The sequence below is a fragment of the Pelophylax lessonae genome, assembly GCF_965119305.1.
Source record: "Pelophylax lessonae genome assembly, chromosome: 6".
NCBI lineage: Eukaryota > Metazoa > Chordata > Amphibia > Anura > Ranidae > Pelophylax > Pelophylax lessonae.
The window spans coordinates 307,648,449-307,670,808 of record NC_138773.1 but is presented as its reverse complement, the minus strand read 5'-3'; the positions used below and the strand labels follow the sequence as shown (position 1 = coordinate 307,670,808).

The window sequence follows — 22,360 nt, the reverse complement described above, 5'->3', positions numbered from 1 at the left end:
CAGTCGCAGCCCCCGCCCCTCTATCTTTGTGTTTTGGGGTTGTTGTCTTCCGATACTGCTTGCTACAAACTGAAGGACAGTGGTAACTGGGTCAGGATAATGGCTGAGGGACGGCCCCCTGGAGGTGTGTCTAAGTGTAGAAAGTTTTTTATTAACCTTTCAAACTGCCTAGCTAGCTCCTGCAGATTGGGCGCCATTACCCACTTGTGAAGGTTTAATGAGATGCTGCGACTGTAGGAGGACTCAGAGAAAAGAGTTTTACGGTAAGTTCTTACAAAAACTCTATTTTTTTTCTCACACCGTATTTGCGCAGCGGTCTTCTAAACGCAATTTTTTGGGAAAAAATTAACTTTTTTGAATTAAAAAATAAGAAAACAGTAAAGTTATCCCAATTTTTTTCCATAATGTGAAAGCTAATGTTACGCCGAGTAAATAGATACCCAACATGTCATGCTTCAAAATTGCGCACGCTCGCGGAATGGCGACAAACTTTGGTACTTAAAAATTGCCATAGGTGACAATTTAAAAATTTCTACAGGTTACCAGCTTAGAGTTACAGAGGAGGTCTAGGGCTCAAATTATTGCTCTCGATCTAACGATCGGGGCGATACCTCACATGTGATGTGATGATGTGTTTGAACACCGTTTACATATGTGGGCGGGGATTTCATATGCGTTCGCTTCTGCGTGCGAGCTAACGGGGACAGGGCGCTGTAATTTTTTTTCCCCCCTATTTATTATTTTATATTTTTACACAGTTTTTGAAAGAAAAAAAAAATGATCATTTTTATTCCTATTACAGGGAATGTAAACATCCCTTGTAATAGAAATAGGCATGACAGGACCTCTTTATTGCGAGATCTGGGGTCAAGAAGACCTCAGACCTCACAAGTACACAAAAAAATGGAAAAAAAAAAAAGGGACCTTTAAACCGGTTGCTAGGAAAAGACGTTTGACGTCGCTCCGGTCCTCCAAGACCATAGAGTCGAGTGAGGGCCAACTTGCCCTCACTTGACCTCCTGTCTAAGAGGATCCGGGACCGGATCATTTCCCCCGCTGCCAACGAGTCCGGTAAGCGGGGAAACCGGCCGGGACGCGGCGGGAGGGGGGGGCACCTCTTCCGCCGCACTGTAAGGGTGATCTCGCGGCGAATCCGCTGCTGGGACCACCCTTATCTGAAAGCCGACCGCCTGCAGTTTAAAAAAATACCGGGGTTATGGCAGTTGGGCGGTCGGTAAGTGGTTACTAACTTCTCGGAGTGTAAATCTTGTCAGGACTTGTACAAAACCTCTTTTAGATTCCTTATTTCACTGCAAGAAGGTTCATGTTCTATTTCTTGCTTTCCCAGATGATGCAACTCCTTATAATTACATTATAAAAGAGAAGAAAAGGCGCCGCTCACCAACCCAATCATGCATTAGTATGTAGATGAGGGTGGTCTTAGCTAGTGTCTCTCCAGCCACATCCCCCTGACGTGTTTCGCCCCCACATGACATGTGACCAAACCCCGGTGAGCAGAGCGAAACATGTCAGGGGGACATGACTGGAACAGCGCTGGCTGAGACCACATTCATCTACATACTAATGCATGATTGGGTTAGTGGGAAACACCCTTTCTTCTCTTTGATAATGCTCTTAAACCTCTGAATGGTGCGCTGGCGCCAGCTCCCTTCACTCCAACCGGCGGGGAGATCCCAGTCTCAGCATAGAGCGGCACTGCAAGTTAAATTTGGATCCTTATATTTACAGCTTTATATTACTGGTCTAATGTACAGTTCCTACAGTGGTGTTTGTTCCAGATCTGATATTTTGGTTTATACAAATTTCTTGCTATGGGGAACCCAGTAATTCTAAAAGCTGGAACTTAACTGTCCTTAAACTTTCAGAGTGATAAGGATGTGGATCTCCCTTCCACAGTAGGTGGTGTCTGCGGAGAGTATAAAAAAAAAAAACTTGTATATGCGTATCTTAGGGAACGCAATATACAGGGATATGGGAAATGTTCTTAACATAAACACACACACATACATGTGTTGAACTGGATGGACTAGTGTCTTTATTCAACCTTATCAGCTATGTAACTTCAAAGAAATGAGAACTTCGCTTGATAGAGCAAAAAACTCAAATATAGTCCAAACCTTTTGGCCCATACATGGGGGCTCTTGCATCTGCTTTCAGATATTTGATCCAATGTTTTTTTCCATTTCAGATACCATGGCTGCACATGCTGTACGCTGCGATTGCCGCCATCATCTTCACTCTGGTAAGTTTTTTTAATCTCTACATGCACTATACAGTGCCGTTGTGTAATAACGTTTTTTTTTTTTTTTTTTTGAAGCTCCATTGTGTAGTGAACCACACTCACAAAACCTAACACTCGGTGCATTAAAAATATGCACAGGGTCTACATATAGTCCTCCGCCAAAGAGAAAGGACCTTCGCCCTGATCCCACTGGGTGAAAGGCTCCCGACGGGGACTGGGGTACTCACTGGTCCACTCTGGCCAAAACCAAGCAGACCCCTTTCTTCGGGAGGCCTGGCGAAACAAGGCCAACCCAAGTACTAGGTAGGGGCTTCCCCGAAGGGAGACCCCATGGGAGGGGGAGAACCTGACCAAAAGTCTATATGCCCTCCACCCAAGACTTTCAGGGCAAGTCCAAGGACCTAGAATCTACTAGTGGGGGGGGGGGGGGGGGGGGGTTGGGAAAGTGCATACGTGCTGTGCAAAAAGTGCAAGTGACACACAACAAATAAAAAAAAGGAAGGGGAAGTGAATAAGTGCTTCAAAAACTGCCTTTGTGTGCTACACAATGGCAAGCCTTTCGGCCAGAAAATTCCTCTGGTCCTAGCCAAAAGGCCCAGCCCTGAAGGCAGGTGAGAAAAGAGCGTGCAATGATGCAATTACCTTGGTGACGGCACCCCTAAGGAGAGAAGAAGAATCGGACAGAACACCTCGCCACCATCATAGGGAAGATAGATATAGGGATGATCACAACAGAGAGCAACGTTTTTTAGGGGATCGCCAACCAGGGGCAGACTGGCAACTTTCGGCCCAGGGGGCAAGTACAAGCCAGTGGCCCATGGTGCAGCGACTCAGCCCCCCTCCCACTCTGCCTCTTCCGTCCTCCTCCTGACCCCCAGTCCAAGCTGCATCTCTGCTCCAGGTACTCTCTACTTACTGGCTGACTTAGGGGGCGGTTGGGGGGAGCTGGGAAAAGCTCGATCGGGGCTTTTTACTTCTCTTCACCAGGAATCTTTTAGGCATATCTGGGGTAGAAGCGGTGCAGCCTTTTTACCGGGCATCAGAGTGGCCCAGGGGGCAATTGCCCCCCTGCCCCCTGGCCCAGTCCTCCCCTGTCGCCAACCAAGAGCTCCAAAGAGATCAGATGGAGAAAAGGAAGGAAGGAGAACACCACCACCAGAGTGTGGACCAAGAAAAAGCCTCGAAAGAAGAGAGGATGCCGAGCAGGTTGTAAAAAACAAAAGAAAAAGAGAGTACTAGGGGAGGGCATCTTTAATTTAAGTGGGGGTAGACCTTACTATACAAGAAAAAAAGAGTTTTAGATAAAGGTTTGAAATTTGCCTCTAAAAAGAACCTCAATAAATTTGATACATATGTTGATATCTTGAAATTCACAAGGAAAATCAACATCAAAATGTATATGCTGTCAAAACCAGGAGAACCCCCAATTTGTAGACGAACGGATAGCAACATCATACATACTGATCTGAAAAACAAGTCGTTATTCAATCCATCAGGGATCAACAATGATTATAGTGAAGTTTTAAAAAAAACAGTGACAAAGGATTTACATGATCTCAAACTAAGAAATATTTTGGACCCAAAAGAGATTAAGGAAGGAATTAAACAACTAGAAGAAAGAAAGAACATTGTGATCAGACCGACGGACAAGGGAGGATCAGTAGTGATACAATCAAAGGAAGCCTATAATAATGAAATACTAAGACAATTACTAAGACAATTATCTGACTTATGTACATGTATGAAATTATTACCAAACCCTACATGGACATATAAAAAAGAATTGGAGAAATTGGTCCTAGGAGGAAAAACGAGAGAACTTCTGAATGAAAGAGAGGCGAAATATCTAGTACCCAGCACATGTCGTATCCCAATCCTATACACATTGCTGAAAATACATAAAGACAACATAAATCCACCAGGAAGACCCATCGTGAATGGCATTAATTCTAGGGATGCACCGATCCGACTTTTTTGGACCCAATACCGATACCCGATACATAAAGACAACATAAATCCACCAGGAAGACCCATCGTAAATGGCATTAATTCTAGGAATGCACCGATCCGACTTTTTTGGACCCGATACCGATATCTGGCATTGTGAAATCGCCGATACCGGAACCGATCCGGAGCTACACACAAAGCATGCGGCTGCAGTACAGAGCAAAGCCGCTGCTTCATAATGTAGGGCTCCTCCATTCACAGGCGGAGTGCATCTGATATCACTCCGCCTGTGAGCTGGACCTATACAGGAAGTAGCGGCTCCCATCCCATACTACTACCACACCAAGTAAGGGATGGCTGAGCCGTTACTAAGCAAAAACCGGATCGGCCAGTGGATCGGTCAATGTTACCGATCCAGCTATAAAAGCCATATCGGCGCCGATATCCGATTCGAATATCGGATCAGTGCATCCCTAATTAATTCAGCGGGATCCAGATTGGGAGAATATATCGATTGGTTCCTACAGCCGGTGGTGCAGAAAACCAAAGCTTACCTAAAGGATACCAAACACTTAATACAGCATCTGAAAGACTTATGCCTTGTACACACGCATCGATAGTTGGCCGTGAATTTTCGGCCAACGTCCGATCGGCCGATTTTCGGCTTGTTAGTATGATGCTTCCGACAACCGACTCCGACTTTTCGGCCGAATAAAATCTGGTGTGCAGGCTATAAAATTTTTGTTGGCCGTCAACACAACGGCCGATTTTCCGTCAGTCAGTACAGATTTCGGCAGACAAAAATCTGATGAGCAAGACTGGGCATGCTCAGAGAAGAAAAAACACACGGAAAGTAAACCATCACATGACATCACTTCTGAAGTTGGTTTTTGTTGGACGATAAAATTCGTGTGCAGTCTAGGCACATTCCAACCAACAAAACACAACTTGGACAAAAGACGGCTGATCGGTCGGCCGATAATCGTTGCGTGTGTATGAGGCATTAGAATCCTCAGAGATATGCCTCATGGTTCTTAGATTGTGAGGCATTAGACTTTCCGGCACCCACATTTATTCAGGAAGAGAATTGTCCTGCCATGGCGAAATACTGATCATTTTGGAGTATCCCATGCCCCAAACCCTCTCCTGTTGAAGTTGCTTAAACCAGTAAATGCTAAAAAAGACAACCCCTAGACTGTTTATTGAAACTGGAATGCATGGACTGTTGCTTGGGTAGACATGCAGTCTTTGTACTGTTTGGGAATGATCCAGTTAATATCAGCTGCCCCTGCAAGGGTAGCGCGCTACACCTTCTTTTCAAAATCTGTCCATGCAAGATCCCGAGTCTTTATTACGAATGGACTGTATCACACCATACTTATATTTTTGTATTTTTCTTGTCTATATTTATTATTGTTGTTTGACTTTGCATGTTAATATTTGAAAAGCCGCATTTTGAATGTAAAAACCTTCTGATGTTTACCTAAAGCTTAACCCCAGGCGAGCAGCTAAATACACATCTGATATACATACAGAGTGACATTTTACCTGTCAGAGGAATTGTAATTATATTTTTCAGGCTTGAGATCCTAATACCCTAGCCTAAGTTATCCCCCCCCCCCCGCCATACGTAGCATATATATATATATATACAGTAAAACCTTGGATTGCGAGCAGAATTAGTTCTGGAAACATGCTTGTAATCCAAAGCACTCTTATATCAAAGGGAATTTCCCCATAAGAAATAATGGAAACTCAGATTATTCGTTCCACAAGTCCTTCGGTTTATAGTCTATATACAAAGATTATAGCAATGTGATAGGTTGTGTAACCATAAAATGTCCATCCACAATATGCAGCCTTCCCAAGGGGATTAGAAGCAAAATCTAGCAGAGCTACAGAATATAAGAGAGACGAGAGGCGCCTCTAAGTGTAGCAATATGGTTACATTTAATGAAGGTTCAACATTTAGCAACTCACATGGTTGATGATTAAAACAGGCACATCTAAGTATGGAGGCATCCGGGGTAAAGCTGTCCACATAGACCATCTTCTGAACCACCGGCTCTCACCACTGTCAGTCTGCAATCATGACCAGGAAGAATAGCCTGCAGTAGAGTGATCTGAAAGTGAGGCTTTGAATCGCTCGTGGAGTACAGCGTGGAAGGGATGATGAAGATGGCTGTGCAGAGGACGGTCTATGTGGACAGCTTTACCCCAGATGCCTGCATACTTAGATGTACCTGTTTTAATCATCAACCATGTGAGTTGCTAAATATTGAACCTTTATTAAATGTAACCATAGTGCTACACTTTAGAGGCTCCTCTCTTCTTTTTTATACATGACGCTACTTGTATATCAAGACATCGCTTGTATATCAAGTCAAAATTTATTTAAAAAATTTGCTTGTCTTGCAAAGCGCTCTCAAGCCAAGTTACTCTCAAACCAAGGTTTTACTGTATGTATGTATGTATGTATGTATATATATATATATATATATATATATATATATATATATATATATATATATATATTTTTTTTTTTATGGGGGGGTACTTGACAGGTACCCACTCCTCCTACTTCCACTTGGATCCCATAGGCCACTGATGACGAACCTTAGCACCCCAGATGTTTTGGAACTACATTTCCCATGATGCTCATGCACTCTGCAATGTAGTTGAGCATCATGGAAAAAAAAAATGTAGTTCCAAAACATCTGGGGTGCCAAGGTTCACCATCACTGACCTAGGCAATCCGAGCAGAAGTTCTCCCCCTCCCCTCCACCCCATCCCTCCCTATCCCTCTGCAGTCTTCTGGGACACGTTACAGGTTCCAGGAGACTGTAGGTCCATTCACACAGTGCAGCGGCCAGCCGGCTGTGAAGCCAAAATGCTGGATAGGCAGTTAGGATGCCGTCATCAGGAACTTAAAGAGGTTGTAAACCTCAATTTTTTTTTTTTTTCACCCTGAAAGAGAAACACATAATGAGCTAGTATGCATCGCATCCTAGCTCATTATGAAATACTTACCTTAGAACGAGTCCCCGCCGTGCCGCCCGCTTACCTCTATGACGGGCGACATATTCAGTCGCCCGTCTTCCGGGATCGCGGCATCTGGCCATCTGATTGGCCGGAGCCGCGGTGACGTCACTCCCGCGCACGCGCCAATGGTCACGGCACGGGGCTCTGAAGGAACGGCACCAGCGGCCGTTCCTTCAGAGCACATGCGCCAGTGACGTCACTGGCTGCATGTAAGGTAAATATCTCCTAAACGGTGCATGTTTAGGAGATATTTAAAGTACCTATAGGTAAGCCTTATCATAGGCTTACCTATAGGTACAACTTGCAGAGGAGGGTTTACTTCCTCTTTAAAGGCTAGTAAAGAACTAGCCTGGGTGAGGATGGCAATGAACACCTGGACAGGTAAGTGTCCTTTTATTAAAAGTCAGCAGCTACAGGATTATTGCCTGCTGACTTTTAACCTTTTTTGCCTAGCGTGCACAATCGTTTTACCCTCACAGCCTGGTTTAGGACACACCCACGGCCTGCTGATTGGATGATAAAGGGATAGCAGCACACAGAAAAGTGAATACTCTGCTTTCTCCTGCTGTCTGCATGTTTCCTATCAGCCTAATTGGCTCCTCGTGTTTCCTCTCCCTTTCCCTCTATTGGTCATTTTCTATCAGCACCTGTGCCTGCAGCAGAGCCTAATTGGCTCCTCGTGTTTCCTCTCCCTCTCCCTTTCCCTCTATTGGTTGTTTTCTATCAGCTCTGTGCATGCTGCAGAGCCTAATTGGCTCCACGTGTTTCCCCTCCCTCTCCCTCTAATTGGTCGTGTTCTATCAGCACCTGTGCATGCAGCAGAGCCTTATTGGCTCCTCGTGTTTCCACTCCCTCTCCCTCTTATTGGTCGTGTTCTATCAGCACCTGTGCATGTAGCAGAGCCTTATTGGCTCCTCGTGTTTCCACTCCCTCTCCCTCTTATTGGTCGTGTTCTATCAGCACCTGTGCATGTAGCAGAGCCTTATTGGCTCCTCGTGTTTCCACTCCCTCTCCCTCTTATTGGTCGTGTTCTATCAGCACCTGTGCATGCAGCAGAGCCTTATTGGCTCCTCGTGTTTCCCCTCCCTCTTCCTCTAATTGGTCATTTTCTATCAGCACCTGTGCATGCAGCAGAGCCTTATTGGCTCCTCGTGTTTCCCTCTCCCTCTAATTGGTCGTGTTCTATCAGCACCTGTGCATGCAGCAGAGCCTTATTGGCTCCTCGTGTTTCCCTCTCCCTCTAATTGGTCGTGTTCTATCAGCACCTGTGCATGCAGCAGAGCCTTATTGGCTCCTCGTGTTTCCTCTCCCTCTAATTGGTCGTTTTCTATTAGCACCTGTGCATGCAGCAGAGCCTATATAGCTCCATGTGCTTTCTCTTCCTCACCCTCTCCCTTTCCCTCTATTGGTTGTTTTCTATCAGCACCCTGCATGCAGCAGAGCCTAATTGGCTCCACGTGTTTCCCCTCCCTCTCCCTCTAATTGGTAGTTTTCTATCAGCACCTGTGCATGCAGCAGAGCCTTATTGGCTCCTCGTGTTTCCACTCCCTCTCCCTCTTATTGGTCGTGTTCTATCAGCACCTGTGCATGTAGCAGAGCCTTATTGGCTCCTCGTGTTTCCACTCCCTCTCCCTCTTATTGGTCGTGTTCTATCAGCACCTGTGCATGTAGCAGAGCCTTATTGGCTCCTCGTGTTTCCCCTCCCTCTCCCTCTAATTGGTCGTGTTCTATCAGCACCTGTGCATGCAGCAGAGCCTTATTGGCTCCTCGTGTTTCCACTCCCTCTCCCTCTTATTGGTCGTGTTCTATCAGCACCTGTGCATGTAGCAGAGCCTTATTGGCTCCTCGTGTTTCCACTCCCTCTCCCTCTTATTGGTCGTGTTCTATCAGCACCTGTGCATGTAGCAGAGCCTTATTGGCTCCTCGTGTTTCCACTCCCTCTCCCTCTTATTGGTCGTGTTCTATCAGCACCTGTGCATGCAGCAGAGCCTTATTGGCTCCTCGTGTTTCCCCTCCCTCTTCCTCTAATTGGTCATTTTCTATCAGCACCTGTGCATGCAGCAGAGCCTTATTGGCTCCTCGTGTTTCCCTCTCCCTCTAATTGGTCGTGTTCTATCAGCACCTGTGCATGCAGCAGAGCCTTATTGGCTCCTCGTGTTTCCCTCTCCCTCTAATTGGTCGTGTTCTATCAGCACCTGTGCATGCAGCAGAGCCTTATTGGCTCCTCGTGTTTCCTCTCCCTCTAATTGGTCGTTTTCTATTAGCACCTGTGCATGCAGCAGAGCCTATATAGCTCCATGTGCTTTCTCTTCCTCACCCTCTCCCTTTCCCTCTATTGGTTGTTTTCTATCAGCACCCTGCATGCAGCAGAGCCTAATTGGCTCCACGTGTTTCCCCTCCCTCTCCCTCTAATTGGTAGTTTTCTATCAGCACCTATATAGCTCCGTGTGCTTCCTCTTCCTCACCCTCTATTGGTTGGAGACAGATTTTGGAAAACAGTCTTTTTTTCAGCCAAAAAAGCTCTCGAAAAAGTGGAAAGATCACTTCCCATCTTTACTTTGCCTTGCAGAGTCTCCCTAATGTGTGCGTTCTCGCTTGTGCCAAAACCTTGGTGTGCAAGTTCTCCATGCACCCATAGCACAGACAGCTAAGCCACACCCCCTGCTCCACCCACCACTGCTTAGATTGACAGCTGTTTCCATCCTGTTGTTCTCTATGAAAAAGGGGAACCCATGCACGCTACCAACAGATGCCAATGATGTGACATGCACAGTGCATGATGCCCAATGGCAGTTTGGAAAAGTGGAAGTGAAACTTACAGTGCAAAGATCTTCTCATACCAGCTAAAGTATGTGTTTGGGGCCGAATTAAAGAAAATCTCATTGCAAGCGCAATTAGTGAGATGGAGCTAGAGGGAAAAAACAATAAATAAATTAGGGCTTAATACTTCACATGGTCTTGGAACAAAGCATCGCAGGCATGGAATGTGTACAACCCCATCCAGCCTCTGTTGCAGCTTAACGGGAACAGTAAAACTGCGACAAAAACGTGGCTCAACTGCCTACTTTTCTCTATCGCTCATTGACAGACGTAGTCCTCGGTGATACAGCACCTTCGGGTTTATGTTGCCTCCACAGGAGTAGGACTAGACAGGAAATAAAATGCTCTGGCCACACCTTAGGGGCAGTCCCAGAGGGTATATCCTCTCTCTGCCTCAGCAAATCAGTTTTTTTCTGTCTTGTCAGGAGTAAGGACCTAGATACCTTGCTGGGATCTTCGGTCCTGGCAGGATTTTTTTCTTAGAAAAGATTTTTTTAGACAGCTTTTTTTCTCCAGTGTTCCTGTGAGATCTTCAAGCAAGAAAGCTGAACTGGGCGACGGGCGGGATGTTGAGATCCAGTGGTCACCCCAGTTCAGCCTACGAGCGCGTGCAGGCCATAGCCATGGGTCGGCCACGACATTGTCCCACTGGAGGGACTGACCCTGCGAGTTAAACGTCTCGCTGAAACGCCAAGGACCATGAGTCACGGCGTCCGTATTGGTCGACAGCCCTCCAACTTCGGTGGAGAGGGGTACTGTCAGGAATGGCGCCCGCCTGGTTCCGGTATGGTGAGTAGTATGTTCCCCTTTTCCCCCTGACGGGTCTTGTGGTGAACGCGGGCCCCTCTCTGTAATGGTAAGGATGGGTTCCCCTCTATCCTATAACATGTCACAGATCCCCCTAATTGAGTGTGATTTTTGTGTACAAAAAGCCAGCAGGCTTGGTTTGGGAGCTGACAATCTAATTACAAAGTATGTTTAAATGATTGTAATATGTGGCAGCACTGGAAGCTTACTGTGTTACAAGAAGTATCCTACCTGTCAGAAGTCACAGGACAGGGATGCGGCTTGCCAGGTCATTCCTCCAGCTGAAGCAGGTCTCCCGACGGCCATGCGGTTCCGCCAGGGTTCGGTACCGCCGGTCAAGCTGATCTCCATGAGAGAGAGGTTTTGCGATGCCTAGTTACTGCAGGACGCCGCTATGCTGTGCAAACCGCCGTAGATCGCATGAGGCCGCCATTTTGGCGTAGCCTCGTGTCTGCAGCATGGGGGCGGCCATGTTTGAGGTGACTCCAACACCTCGTGGAGCTAGGGGAGGCGCCGGAAGGCGTGCAGAGGGGCGGAGCTGCCTCCTTTCTTCCTGGGCAGCCAGCCAAAAGACTTCCTGTTTGTGGACACAGCGCTGTAACCTGTTGCAGTGAACTCTGAGCATCAAGTGGTGAGCCTGGGGGTCTATCTCTCTCTCTCGCTCGATAGGGATCCCTAGCAGGTAACACTGAGGGGCTTTTGTGCCGCTGGGGGTCTGGAAAAAAAAAAAAAAAAATTTTTTTATTTAAGTTGGATTGAAGTTTCCGGGTAGTTACTGGAATAATCATGGACCCTGCCACACAAGTACCCCCACCTGTTTCCCTCGAGGGGGCCTCGGGACCCGCCGGTGCACAGAGCATGGATGCATTTACAGCAGTTTTGGAGTCTATGGTGGCTCGGGTGGAGGCGGCCTGTCAGGGACGGGGATCAAGAAAGCGACCCCCGCCTACCCCTATAATATCTGACACCTCTGACTCCGATTCAGAGATGGTCACTGCAGCTGCAGGTCCCTCTGCAAGGGCTGTTATCTCAGGTAAAGCTCCCTCAGACAGTGAGGAGGACGTGCATTCTTCTGCTATAATTCAGGAAGAAGCATTGGTGGACGCACTAGTTGTGGCGGTGCGGGAAACCTTAAGACTTGAGGTTTTACCGGCAGAGGCAACTGAAACAGAGATTCCCTTTTGGTACTAACAAGCCCATCAAAACGGTGAAGGTTTTTCCTGTACCCAAGTGTTTTGGTAATAAAATTAAAGGAGAATGGGAGCATTCTAAACGTACCTTTACTATTTCCAAGCGTATTGCTAGACGCTATCCGTTTGAGGAATCCCTCATTAAAAAATGGACGGTACCACCAGTGGTGGATCCACCTATTTCCAGGCTGAATAAAGCCACGGTTATCCCAGTGGAGGACACTTCGTCCTTTAAGGATCCGGTGGATCGGAAGATGGAAGCAGAGTCCCGCACTATCTTCTCTCTGATAGGGTCAGCATTTAGACCAGTAATTGTTATTGGTCTAGTTTCCCAGACACTTATGGAATGGGCGAGATTGGTACGCCAAGACCTTAGGGGAAAAGATATTCCCCAGGAAACATCTGATTTGATGGAACAGATTATACAAGGGCTACAGTTTATCTGTGACGCAGCCTTGGACACTACTCCCCTATTAGGGCATGCATCTATGTCAGCGGTAATCCTCAGACGTGTGCTGTGGTTAAAATGCTGGTCAGCTGACCTAGGTTCCAAAAAGACCTTGACGAATCTCCCTTTTCAGGGGAATCGCCTATTTGGGGCCACCCTAGATGAAATCATTAAAGATGCCACTGGGGGCAAGAGCACTTTCTTGCCACAGGCTGCTAAAGCTAAGGGACCTCGCAACAAGCGAGGACCTTTCTTTACCGCCCATAAAGGGCGCCCGGCTGGAACAAGCGGGAAAGGCAAGACTCCTCCAGGAGGGTTCAAGAAAGGCTGGTCGGACAAACAGAGGACCGACTCAGCCAAACCCAAAGCAAAGGATTACACAGCCTGAAGGTGCGCCCCCACCCGGTTTGAGGGTGGGGGGACGTTTTCACCGGTATTCAGGACATTAGATCGAGCATCGACTACTACTACTGGTGCGATTCTTCCCTTCCAACATTTAAGTGCTACAGGGAGCGGTAGTCACCGTTCCCTGAACAGATCTTTTACTTTACCTTTTCCTAAGATTAGTCTCAATTCCCCACAGGAATCGGATCTGGTTGACCAGACAGACCAAGAAGCCTCTAGCCGGGTGACTTCGGTCCCTGAGATTCAACCAGGAGAGATCACCGTTCCTGATAGGAATCAGGTGTCGGATAAATGTGTGGGAACAGAGAACGACCAGACTTTCTCGGATGGTCGGGGCCAGATAGCTCTAGGGACGCCTGGTTCAAATCCCGTCAGTGCCAGTGGTCCTAGAAATTCTAGGCGGGCCTCACCAAGCCGGCCTGGCCGACTTGGACTTGCTAGTCGCGGACGTTCCGTGGGAACTGCGTCTCAGGGAGTGTCTGCGGTCTCGAGGACCAATCTTCCATCGTGCTTTACAGTCGCTGGTTTTAATGGCCTGGCCATTGAGACCCAAGTACTGAAGGACAGAGGGTTGTCAGCTTCAGTCATTCCTACCCTTATTAAAGCAAGGAAAGCGACTTCCAGCAGAGTCTATTATCACACATGGAAGACTTATATCGCGTGGTGCGAATCTTTAGGATTTCCTCCACGTACCTATTCGGTGACTCGAATATTGGCCTTTCTGCAGAAAGGGGTTGAGCAGAAGCTAGCCTTGAGCACCATCAAGGGTCAAGTTTCAGCATTAGCAATCTTCTTTCAGAAACCTTTAGCTACCAAGTCCTTGGTGCGGAATTTCATCCAGGGGGTGCGGCACCTGGCTCCACCAGTCCGCGCGCCCTTACCGCCCTGGGATCTTAATTTGGTTTTGTCGGTTCTACAGAAACCTCCTTTTGAAAACATCAGGGAGATTCCCTTGCTTACATTATCCCAGAAGGTGGCCTTCTTGGTGGCTATCACTTCTGCACGCAGGGTGTCAGAACTGGCTGCATTATCATGCCAGTCACCATACCTAGTGATTCATAGGGATAAGGTAGTGCTTCATCCTAAGCCATCCTTTCTTCCAAAGGTGCTTTCAGATTTTCATCTGAATGAAGATATTGTACTACCTTCCTTGTGTCCTCAGCCCAATCATCATCGGGAACATGCGTTGCATTCCTTGGATGTGGTTCGGGCAATCAGGGTATACCTGAAAGCTACGGAATCGTTCCGTAAGACGGATTCACTTTTTGTGATCACGGATGGCCCCAGAAAGGGTTTGCCTGCATCTGCCGCGACTATTGCCAAATGGATTAGACAGACGGTGGTACAGGCTTATTCTATTAAGGGTCAGAGTCCTCCGTTCCCTGTTAGGGCGCACTCCACTCGAGCGCTCAGTACTTCCTGGGCCTTTCGCCATCAGGCGTCAGTGGTCCAGGTATGTAAGGCGGCCACCTGGTCATCGGTACATACCTTTACAAAATTCTATAAAATTGATGTGATGGCATCGGCGGATGCCTCATTTGGCCGCAAGGTTTTGCAGGCCGCTATTTGAGGAGACCGGTGGTCTACCTCAAGGGTTTTTTTTCTGTTTGAAAATTTTTTTGTTGAGTCTCATCATTAAGGATGAGCATTGTAAACTTCTAGTTGGCACCGGTTGGGCCTTCTAGATTGGATTTGATTTCCATTTTCCCACCCCTCATTTGTGATACTGCTCTGGGACTTCCCGAAGGTGCTGTATCACCGAGGACTACGTCTGTCTTAGCTCATTGACAGATGTAGTACCCGCCCCTCTGTTTTTTTTGTTTTTTTTTGAGTTGGGTTGGGTTAAATTCTCTAAAGACTGCTTTATGACATAACTGATTTGCTGAGGCAGAGAGAGAGAGGATATACCCTCTGGGACTGCCCCTAAGGTGTGGCCAGAGCATTTTATTTCCTGTCTAGTCCTACTCCTGTGGAGGCAACATAAACCCGAAGGTGCTGTATCACCGAGGACTACGTCTGTCAATGAGCTAAGAGAAAAGGATTTTACGGTAAGATTTTACAAAAATCCATTTTTTACCACCCCCCCCAGCTGCCCATGTGGACGAGCCCTATGGAAAGATCAGATAATTACGTTGAAAATTGCTATGAATGATTTCATTGAATATAAAGCAGCATTAATTGGTATTCCCGCTTAATTCATAATTTGAGAAGTATGCCATAATGGATATACTGTGTTTTATCTCTATTGGCAGTGTGGAATGATGTAGCCAGGGCAGCCATCAGGGGGGGGGGGGCAGCTCATACACATGTAAAAGGGGCCCAGGCGTTCCATGGGGCCCAGCTGCCCAGGCCCAACCAATGAGATCAAGTTGTTGCTGCTGTAGTAACTAGCAATTGCTAAAGCAGGGTGGCCGCAGAGTAAGCTGATGCAGTCGAAGGGATGTCTCTTTGCTGGATTGGGATGTCTCTTTGCTGAATATATGAGGCCGTCTCTTTGCTGGATTGAGATGTCTCTTTGCTGAATATATGAGGCCGTCTCTTTGCTGGTGCTGGATTGGGATGTCTCTTTGCTGAATATATGAGGCCGTCTCTTTGCTGGATTGGGATGTCTCTTTGCTGAATATATGAGGTCGTCTCTTTACTGGATTGGGATGTCTCTTTGCTGAATATATGAGGCCGTCTCTTTGCTGGATTGGGATGTCTCTTTGCTGAATATATGGGGATGTCTTTTTGCAGGATTGGATTCATTTTCATATATTAACCACTTGCCTTCTGTGCACTTAAACACCCTTCCCATCCAGGCCAATTTTCAGCTTTCAGCGCTCTCACACTTTGACTGACAATTGCGCGGTTATGCTACACTGTACCCATATGAAATTTTTATCATTTTTTTCACACAAACAAAGCTTTCTTTTGGTGGTATTTAATCACCTCTGGGTTTTTTATTTTTTACAAAAAAAAAGAATAAAGACAGAAAATTTTGAAGAAAAAAAAAAGTTTTTCTTATTTTCTGCGAGTAAATTTTGAAAATAAATTTTTCTTCCTCACTGATGTGCGCTGATGAGGCGGCACTGATGGGCACTGATAGGCTGCACTGATGGGCACTGATGAGGTGGCACTTATGGGCACTGATGAGGAGGTACTAATATGCCGCACTGATGAGCACTGATAGGCGGCATTGATAGGCGGCACTGATAGGCGGCACTGCTGGGCACTGAGAGGTGGCACTGCTGGGCACTGAGAGGCGGCACGACGGGTGGCACTGATGGGCACTGATAGGCGGCACTGATGGGCACTGGCGGATGGCACTGATGGACACTGACGGGTGGCACTGATGAGCACTGATGGGCGGCACTGATGAGCACTGATGGGCAGCACCATCAGTGCCCACACTCAGTGCCCATAGTGCTGCCAGTCAGTGCTCATCAGTGCCTAGATGAGCAGGCACTGATGGGCACTGACTGGCAGCACTATGGGCACTGATTGTGGGCATTGATGGAGGCACTGATTGTGGGCATTGATGGAGGCACTGATGGCGGGCATTGTGGGCACTGATGGGGGGGCAATGTGTGTGTTTTTTTTACCTTTAGTAATCAGGGCACTGGTGATCAGTGCCCCGATTACATTCCTGTGTGTCCCCAGCGGCTGTCGGCTCCCCCTCCTTCCTCACACTGCAGTGTCTGTGTGAGGAAGGAGCGCCGGCGATGAGAGATGATCTCATATGTTTACATATGAGATCATCTCTCATTAGACGGCCCGATCACGTGGTGAATGGCCGCTGTGATTGGCCATTCACCACGATCTGTGATCGGCCGTGTCCAAGGGACACGGCCGACACAGATTCTCCCCGATGCTCGCTCGCGGGAGCACGCGGGGGGCGTGTCACTGGAGGCCATTTAAAAACGGCCTCCCGAAAATTCAAGTCCGCGCTGCAGCCGTATATAGGCTGTAGCGCGGATGGGAGGAGGTTAAGTTGTAAGAGTGTTAAAATAAAAGTGGGTACACTGAAGGACTCGGTAGGATTGCCAGCGGGCAGATTTGGTGGGACGGCCAGAAGACCGGCCCTGGGGAATGTTGGTTGTCAGGCCCGGAGGGGCCCAGACATAAAGCTGTGTAAGGGGCCCCAGAATTTTTGACGGCTACCTTTGCTTGTCCTATATGTAAAGTGTGATATCCCCATAGAAGGTAGTGAGAATGACTCCACGACATGGAGATATAGTCTCAAGCCTTGCTGCCCTTTCGCACTGGGGACCTCCTGAAGCCACTACAAAGGACAAACAAAAGAGGGTGCACCAGCCTAGTGAATTATTCCAAGATATTTAATATGAAATCATCATCATAAATTATCCACTTGACCTCCAGAAGATTTACCCCCCTTCATGACCAGGCCTTTTTTTTGTGATAAGGCACTGCGTTACTTTAACTGACAATTGCGCGGTCATGCAACTCTGTACCCAAATAAAATTTATGTAGAAACATAGAATGTGTCGGCAGATAAGAACCATTTGGCCCATCTAGTCTGCCCAATATATCTGAATCCTATGAATAGTCCCTGGCCCTATCTTATATGAAGGATAGCCTTATGCCTATCCCATGCATGCTTAAACTCCTTCACTGTATTTGCAGCTACCACTTCTGCAGGAAGGTTATTCCATGCATCCACTACTCTCTCAGTAAAGTAATACTTCCTCATATTACTTTTAAACCTTTGCCCCTCTAATTTAAAACTGTGTCCTCTTGTGGTAGTTTTTCTTCTTTTAAATATGCTCTCCTCCTTTACCGAGTTGATTCCCTTTATGTATTTAAAAGTTTCTATCATATCCCCTCTGTCTCTTCTTTCTTCCAAGCTATACATGTTAAGGTCCTTTAACCTTTCCTGGTAAGTTTTTTCCTGCAATCCATGTACTAGTTTAGTAGCTCTTCTCTGAACTCTCTCTAGAGTATCTATATCCTTCTGGAGATATGGCCTCCAGTACTGCGCACAATACTCCAAGTGAGGTCTCACCAGTGTTCTGTACAGCGGCATAAGCACTTCCCTCTTTCTACTGCTTATACCTCTCCCTATACATCCAAGCATTCTGCTGGCATTTCGTGCTGCTCTATTACATTGTCTTCCCACCTTTAAGTCTTCTGAAATAATTACTCCTAAATCCCTTTCCTCAGATACTGAGGTCAGGACTGTGTCATGTATTCTATATTCTGCCCTTGGGTTTTTACGCCCCAGGTGCATTATCTATGTCCACAGTTTTTCCACAAATAGAGCTTTCTTTTGGTGGTATTTGATCACCGCTGGGTTTTTTTATTTTTTAGGCTATAATCAAGAAAAGAGCAACCACAAAAAAACAAAACAATATTTTTTACTTTCTGCTATGAAACCTATCCAATACAAAAAATCAAATTTTTTTTTAAATTTAGGCCAGAATGTATTCTGCTACATATATTTGGTTTAAAAAAATCCCAATAAGTGTATATTGATTGGTTTGTGCAAAAGTTATCACGTCTACAAACTATGGGATATATACTGGAATTTATTGATTTTTCTCTACTAGTAATGGTGGCGATCAACGACTTATAGCGGGACTTTGATATTGCGGTGGACAATCTAATGCTAATTGGCACTTTGTGGGAACCAGTGACACGAATACAGTGATCCGTGCTAAAAATATACACTGTCACTATACTAATGACACTGGCTGGGAAGGGGTTAAACATATAGGGTGCTCAAAGGGCTAAATGTGTGCCTAACCAGTGTTTGTGTGCGCTGTTTATGCTTAGCAGGAAAATCCAGCACAACCCTACTGACAGAACAAAGCCATGCCTTGTTTATATAGGCAGAGCTCTGTTCTGTGTCTGTCCTCTCTGATCAGCAGGAGCCAGTGGATATCCATTGGCCGGCATCCGCTGATCGGCTTGTGCTGTGTCTAATTACATCACAGCACTGCCATAGTGCGTGCCCCCTACCTGGAAGTGGCTGATCAAGTACTGCTATGCCACCGTATAACTAAGTTACGCGGTTGCAGAGGCGTAACTAGAACCTTCAGGGCCCCGGTGCAAGAAACCATGAAGGGCCCTGGCCAGGGCCCTTCCCTTCAAGCCTGGGGCTCTTCCCACTGATCCTGGGGCCCTTTACTCTCGTTGCGGGGCCCTTTTATTATGGTCCCACAGCGGGAGCCTTTCCCAAGTTCTGCAATGGTCCCCCTTCCTGCCATCTTGGGGCCGGTGGTGGAATGCTAGGGCCCGGTTGCAAGAGTGACCTTTGTGATCCTGTAAGTTCACCCACTGGTGTCAGTAGTTCTTATTTTTTGGTATTTTAATTGTATTATTTTTTTATCATTTTATTTTATTTTTTTTTCAATGTCACTGACTATGACTCTGTCCATTCAGAAAAGGAAGAAGCTGGTAAATTACAGATTTACCAACCCCTTACTGGTTCTCTATTGTGACACATCCCCTGCAGCAGCCGGCAGGAGGGGGGAGGGAGCACAGTGTGGGGGGGGGGGGGGCAGCACAGTGGGGGGAGGGGCAGGGGAGCACACAGGGGCCCAGAGACAGTAGAACACAAGTGAACTGGATAGGAGGAGTGGTGGGGGCAGCATACAGAGGAACCAATCTCCTCCATTTTCCTCCTGCAGCTACAGGAGGAAAAAGGAGGACAGTGATTTCTCTACATGCTGCACCTGCCGCCCCTCCTATCCAGGTGTACAGGGGAGCTGCACAGGCCCCCTGGAACATGGGGCCCGGTTGCAATTGCAACCCCTGTAGTTACGCCCCTGTGCAGTTGCCAAGTGGTTATATTCTGAGGAAGACCAGCTCTGAGAAAGAAGGGGTTGCCTTCGAAACACGTCAGCCAGTAAATGACCCTGGTGAGGTCCCCCAGTATTTTGTAATTTGCTGTACTTAGAATTACAGGGCTACAAATTAGTGATTTTAATTCATATGTTTGTGAGTATAATTTATGACGACTATTTCTTATTAAATATGGCGGGATAATGCACTAGGCTGGGGCGACCTCATCAATAAGTTATGCCTGAAAATTACTTGTTTGCAACTATGCCTGTTGTCGGTGTTCTCGGGGTCACTCTATAGACAGGTACTCTTTAAAGCCAGATACTGATGGTAATAAAGAATAAAGGGCTTGAAGGCTCTGTGTGTGATCCACAACACAATCTAACAACTCTTCTTATTTCCATACCAGTTCCTTGCATTCGACACTCAGCTGGTGATCGGAAACCGCAAACACGCCATCAGCCCCGAGGAATACGTCTATGGCGCCATGAAGATTTACACCGACATTGTTTACATTTTCATCAATCTGCTGCAGCTTGTCGGCAGTCGGACCTAAGACAACTCAAGTCTGAGCGAGAGTGCGGCCATTTTGTTCCTGAAAGGAGGTCATACTTTTCCCCTTTTTTTACAAGTGACTCCAGATTTCCCCTTTTGATGATCCCATAATCCATGAGACGGAGGACTGAGCATGATTGGAGCAAATGTTACCTTTAATTTTGTATCCTTGTTTAATCGCTGTTATCTTCATTTAGGTGTTCTTTTTAAATGTATTGTATTCACCAAAGAAGAGAACTTTGCACTGTTATGCTATAATAAATGGCTGCAGGGTGCACTGGCACTACCAAAAATGTTACAAAAAATTCCTTTATACTTCACAGACACACAGGCGCCGGCGGTCGTCAATTGTGCATTATTTAATTTTCCCAGACGCAACTTAAGAGCTTCTTGTACAGTTGACCTACATCCTGTACAGGTTCTGTTAATTTGTGCACATTATAACTCCCCTTTATTGAAGTGTGAATCTTGAAGAAATGCCTGCACTTCAGTAGAATCTACAAACTGATATCCTTTATTAAATAGAACAAAGCATAAAATCTACACAGAGGGCCAACGTGTTTCGTCCATGAGGCCATAATCATCATGATTAAGCCCTATTGACGGAAACAAGTGTGGGTTTTATGCTTTGTTCCATTTAATAAAAGCTACCTGTTTGTGCATTCTCCAAAAGTGCCAGCATTTACTCAAGCTGATAGCCTTTATAAATTAGAACAAAGTATAAAATCTACACAGAGGGTCAACGTGTTTCGTCCATGAGGCCATAATCATCATGATTAAGCCCTATTGACGGAAACAAGTGTGGGTTTTATGCTTTGTTCCATTTAATAAAGGCTATCTGTTTGTGCATTCTCCAAAAGTGCCAGCATTTAGTCAAGCTGATAGCCTTTATTAATTAGAACAAAGCATAAAATCCACACAGAGGGTCAACGTGTTTCGTCCATTAGGCCATAATCATCATGATTAAGGCCTAATGGCTGAAACTCGTGTGGGTTTTATGCTTTGTTCCATTTAATAAAGGATAACTGTTTGTGCATTCTACTAAAGTGCCAGCATTTCTTTCAGATTCTACCTACAGGGCTTACAGCAGCCGAACGCTTGCGCACCGAGGAACACATTCAACTTGATTAGGGAGAGGAGGTAGCAGCACTCTGTGTCTTGTTTTCAGTTGTTTAAAGTTTATCTAAACCCTAACTGGATGGCGTTAAGTTTGCTAAAGCACTGGGTGCCTTTCACTCTTTTTCATTCGTTCTTTTTTTCCATCTAAGTTCTGCTGATCTTCTCCAGCTTCTTTGGGCTACTTCCTAATGGTGACAACAAGGGACCATGCCCGAGCAATGTGTGCACAGCTACCTGCAGTTTGCATCAGGGTCTTACATGAAAGGCTGACAACGTAGGAATGCAATTGTAAGACCGTTGTCACCCCATAACAGGAAGTGCCTGAAAGGACTTCATGGCAGGATCACCAGGGATTTAAAATAATAATAGCTGCAGACTTTAAAAAGTACGAAAACCGCTTTTGAATTGACATGACCATAGCGATTGGGTTTAGATCTACTTGATGATAGTGCAGAATATAGTTTTAATTACAGAGCTGTAGAAATCCCTATAATCTATCAGCATGTTCACCCCCGTACCCTTACCATGGCAGAAGGGCAAAACAACATCTACCCATCCCCCAACGCTTTCACATACTAGGTGCCTTTGCTCATCCCTTTGCTGCTCCGTGCCGACTTCCAGGAAAGCTTATGTTGGAACTGAGCAGGGAAAGCTCCAATTGCATTAACTGGGCTTATAATTTATATTTACACTTTTGTTCCCTAGCTAAGCAGTAATACTTTATCACTTGCTTAGTGATGGTAATAAAGGGCCGCACACAGGAGCAAAAATGCTAATTTGTTCACTTGTACGTTGCACTTCTTAGTTTGGAGGTATCATATAAAGTTTTTATTTGTTTTTTTTTTTATATATATATATGTTATCATGGGCTGTAGTTATATGTCCATTTTACATTCAGATAGTGTTTAGTGGATTTTATCGTCTACTTTTATGTTTTTCCTATCTTTGTAGGGAAATGTTTCCTAGGATAAAACTGAA

The 22,360-nt window shown here is 46.2% G+C and overlaps 1 protein-coding gene across 1 annotated transcript in view; it reads left to right on the top strand.

Moving 5' to 3' along the window:
- Positions 1-20,499, top strand: part of TMBIM1 (transmembrane BAX inhibitor motif containing 1) — a 172,187-nt gene extending 151,688 nt beyond the window's left edge. Inside the window, exons 11-12 of the mRNA XM_082260123.1 lie at positions 2,210-2,263; positions 20,118-20,499. Of these exons, the coding sequence (XP_082116249.1) occupies positions 2,210-2,263; positions 20,118-20,264 (201 nt within the window). The 3' untranslated portion in view covers positions 20,265-20,499. The remainder of the gene's footprint in view (positions 1-2,209; positions 2,264-20,117) is intronic.
- Positions 20,500-22,360: the final 1,861 nt, after the last annotated feature.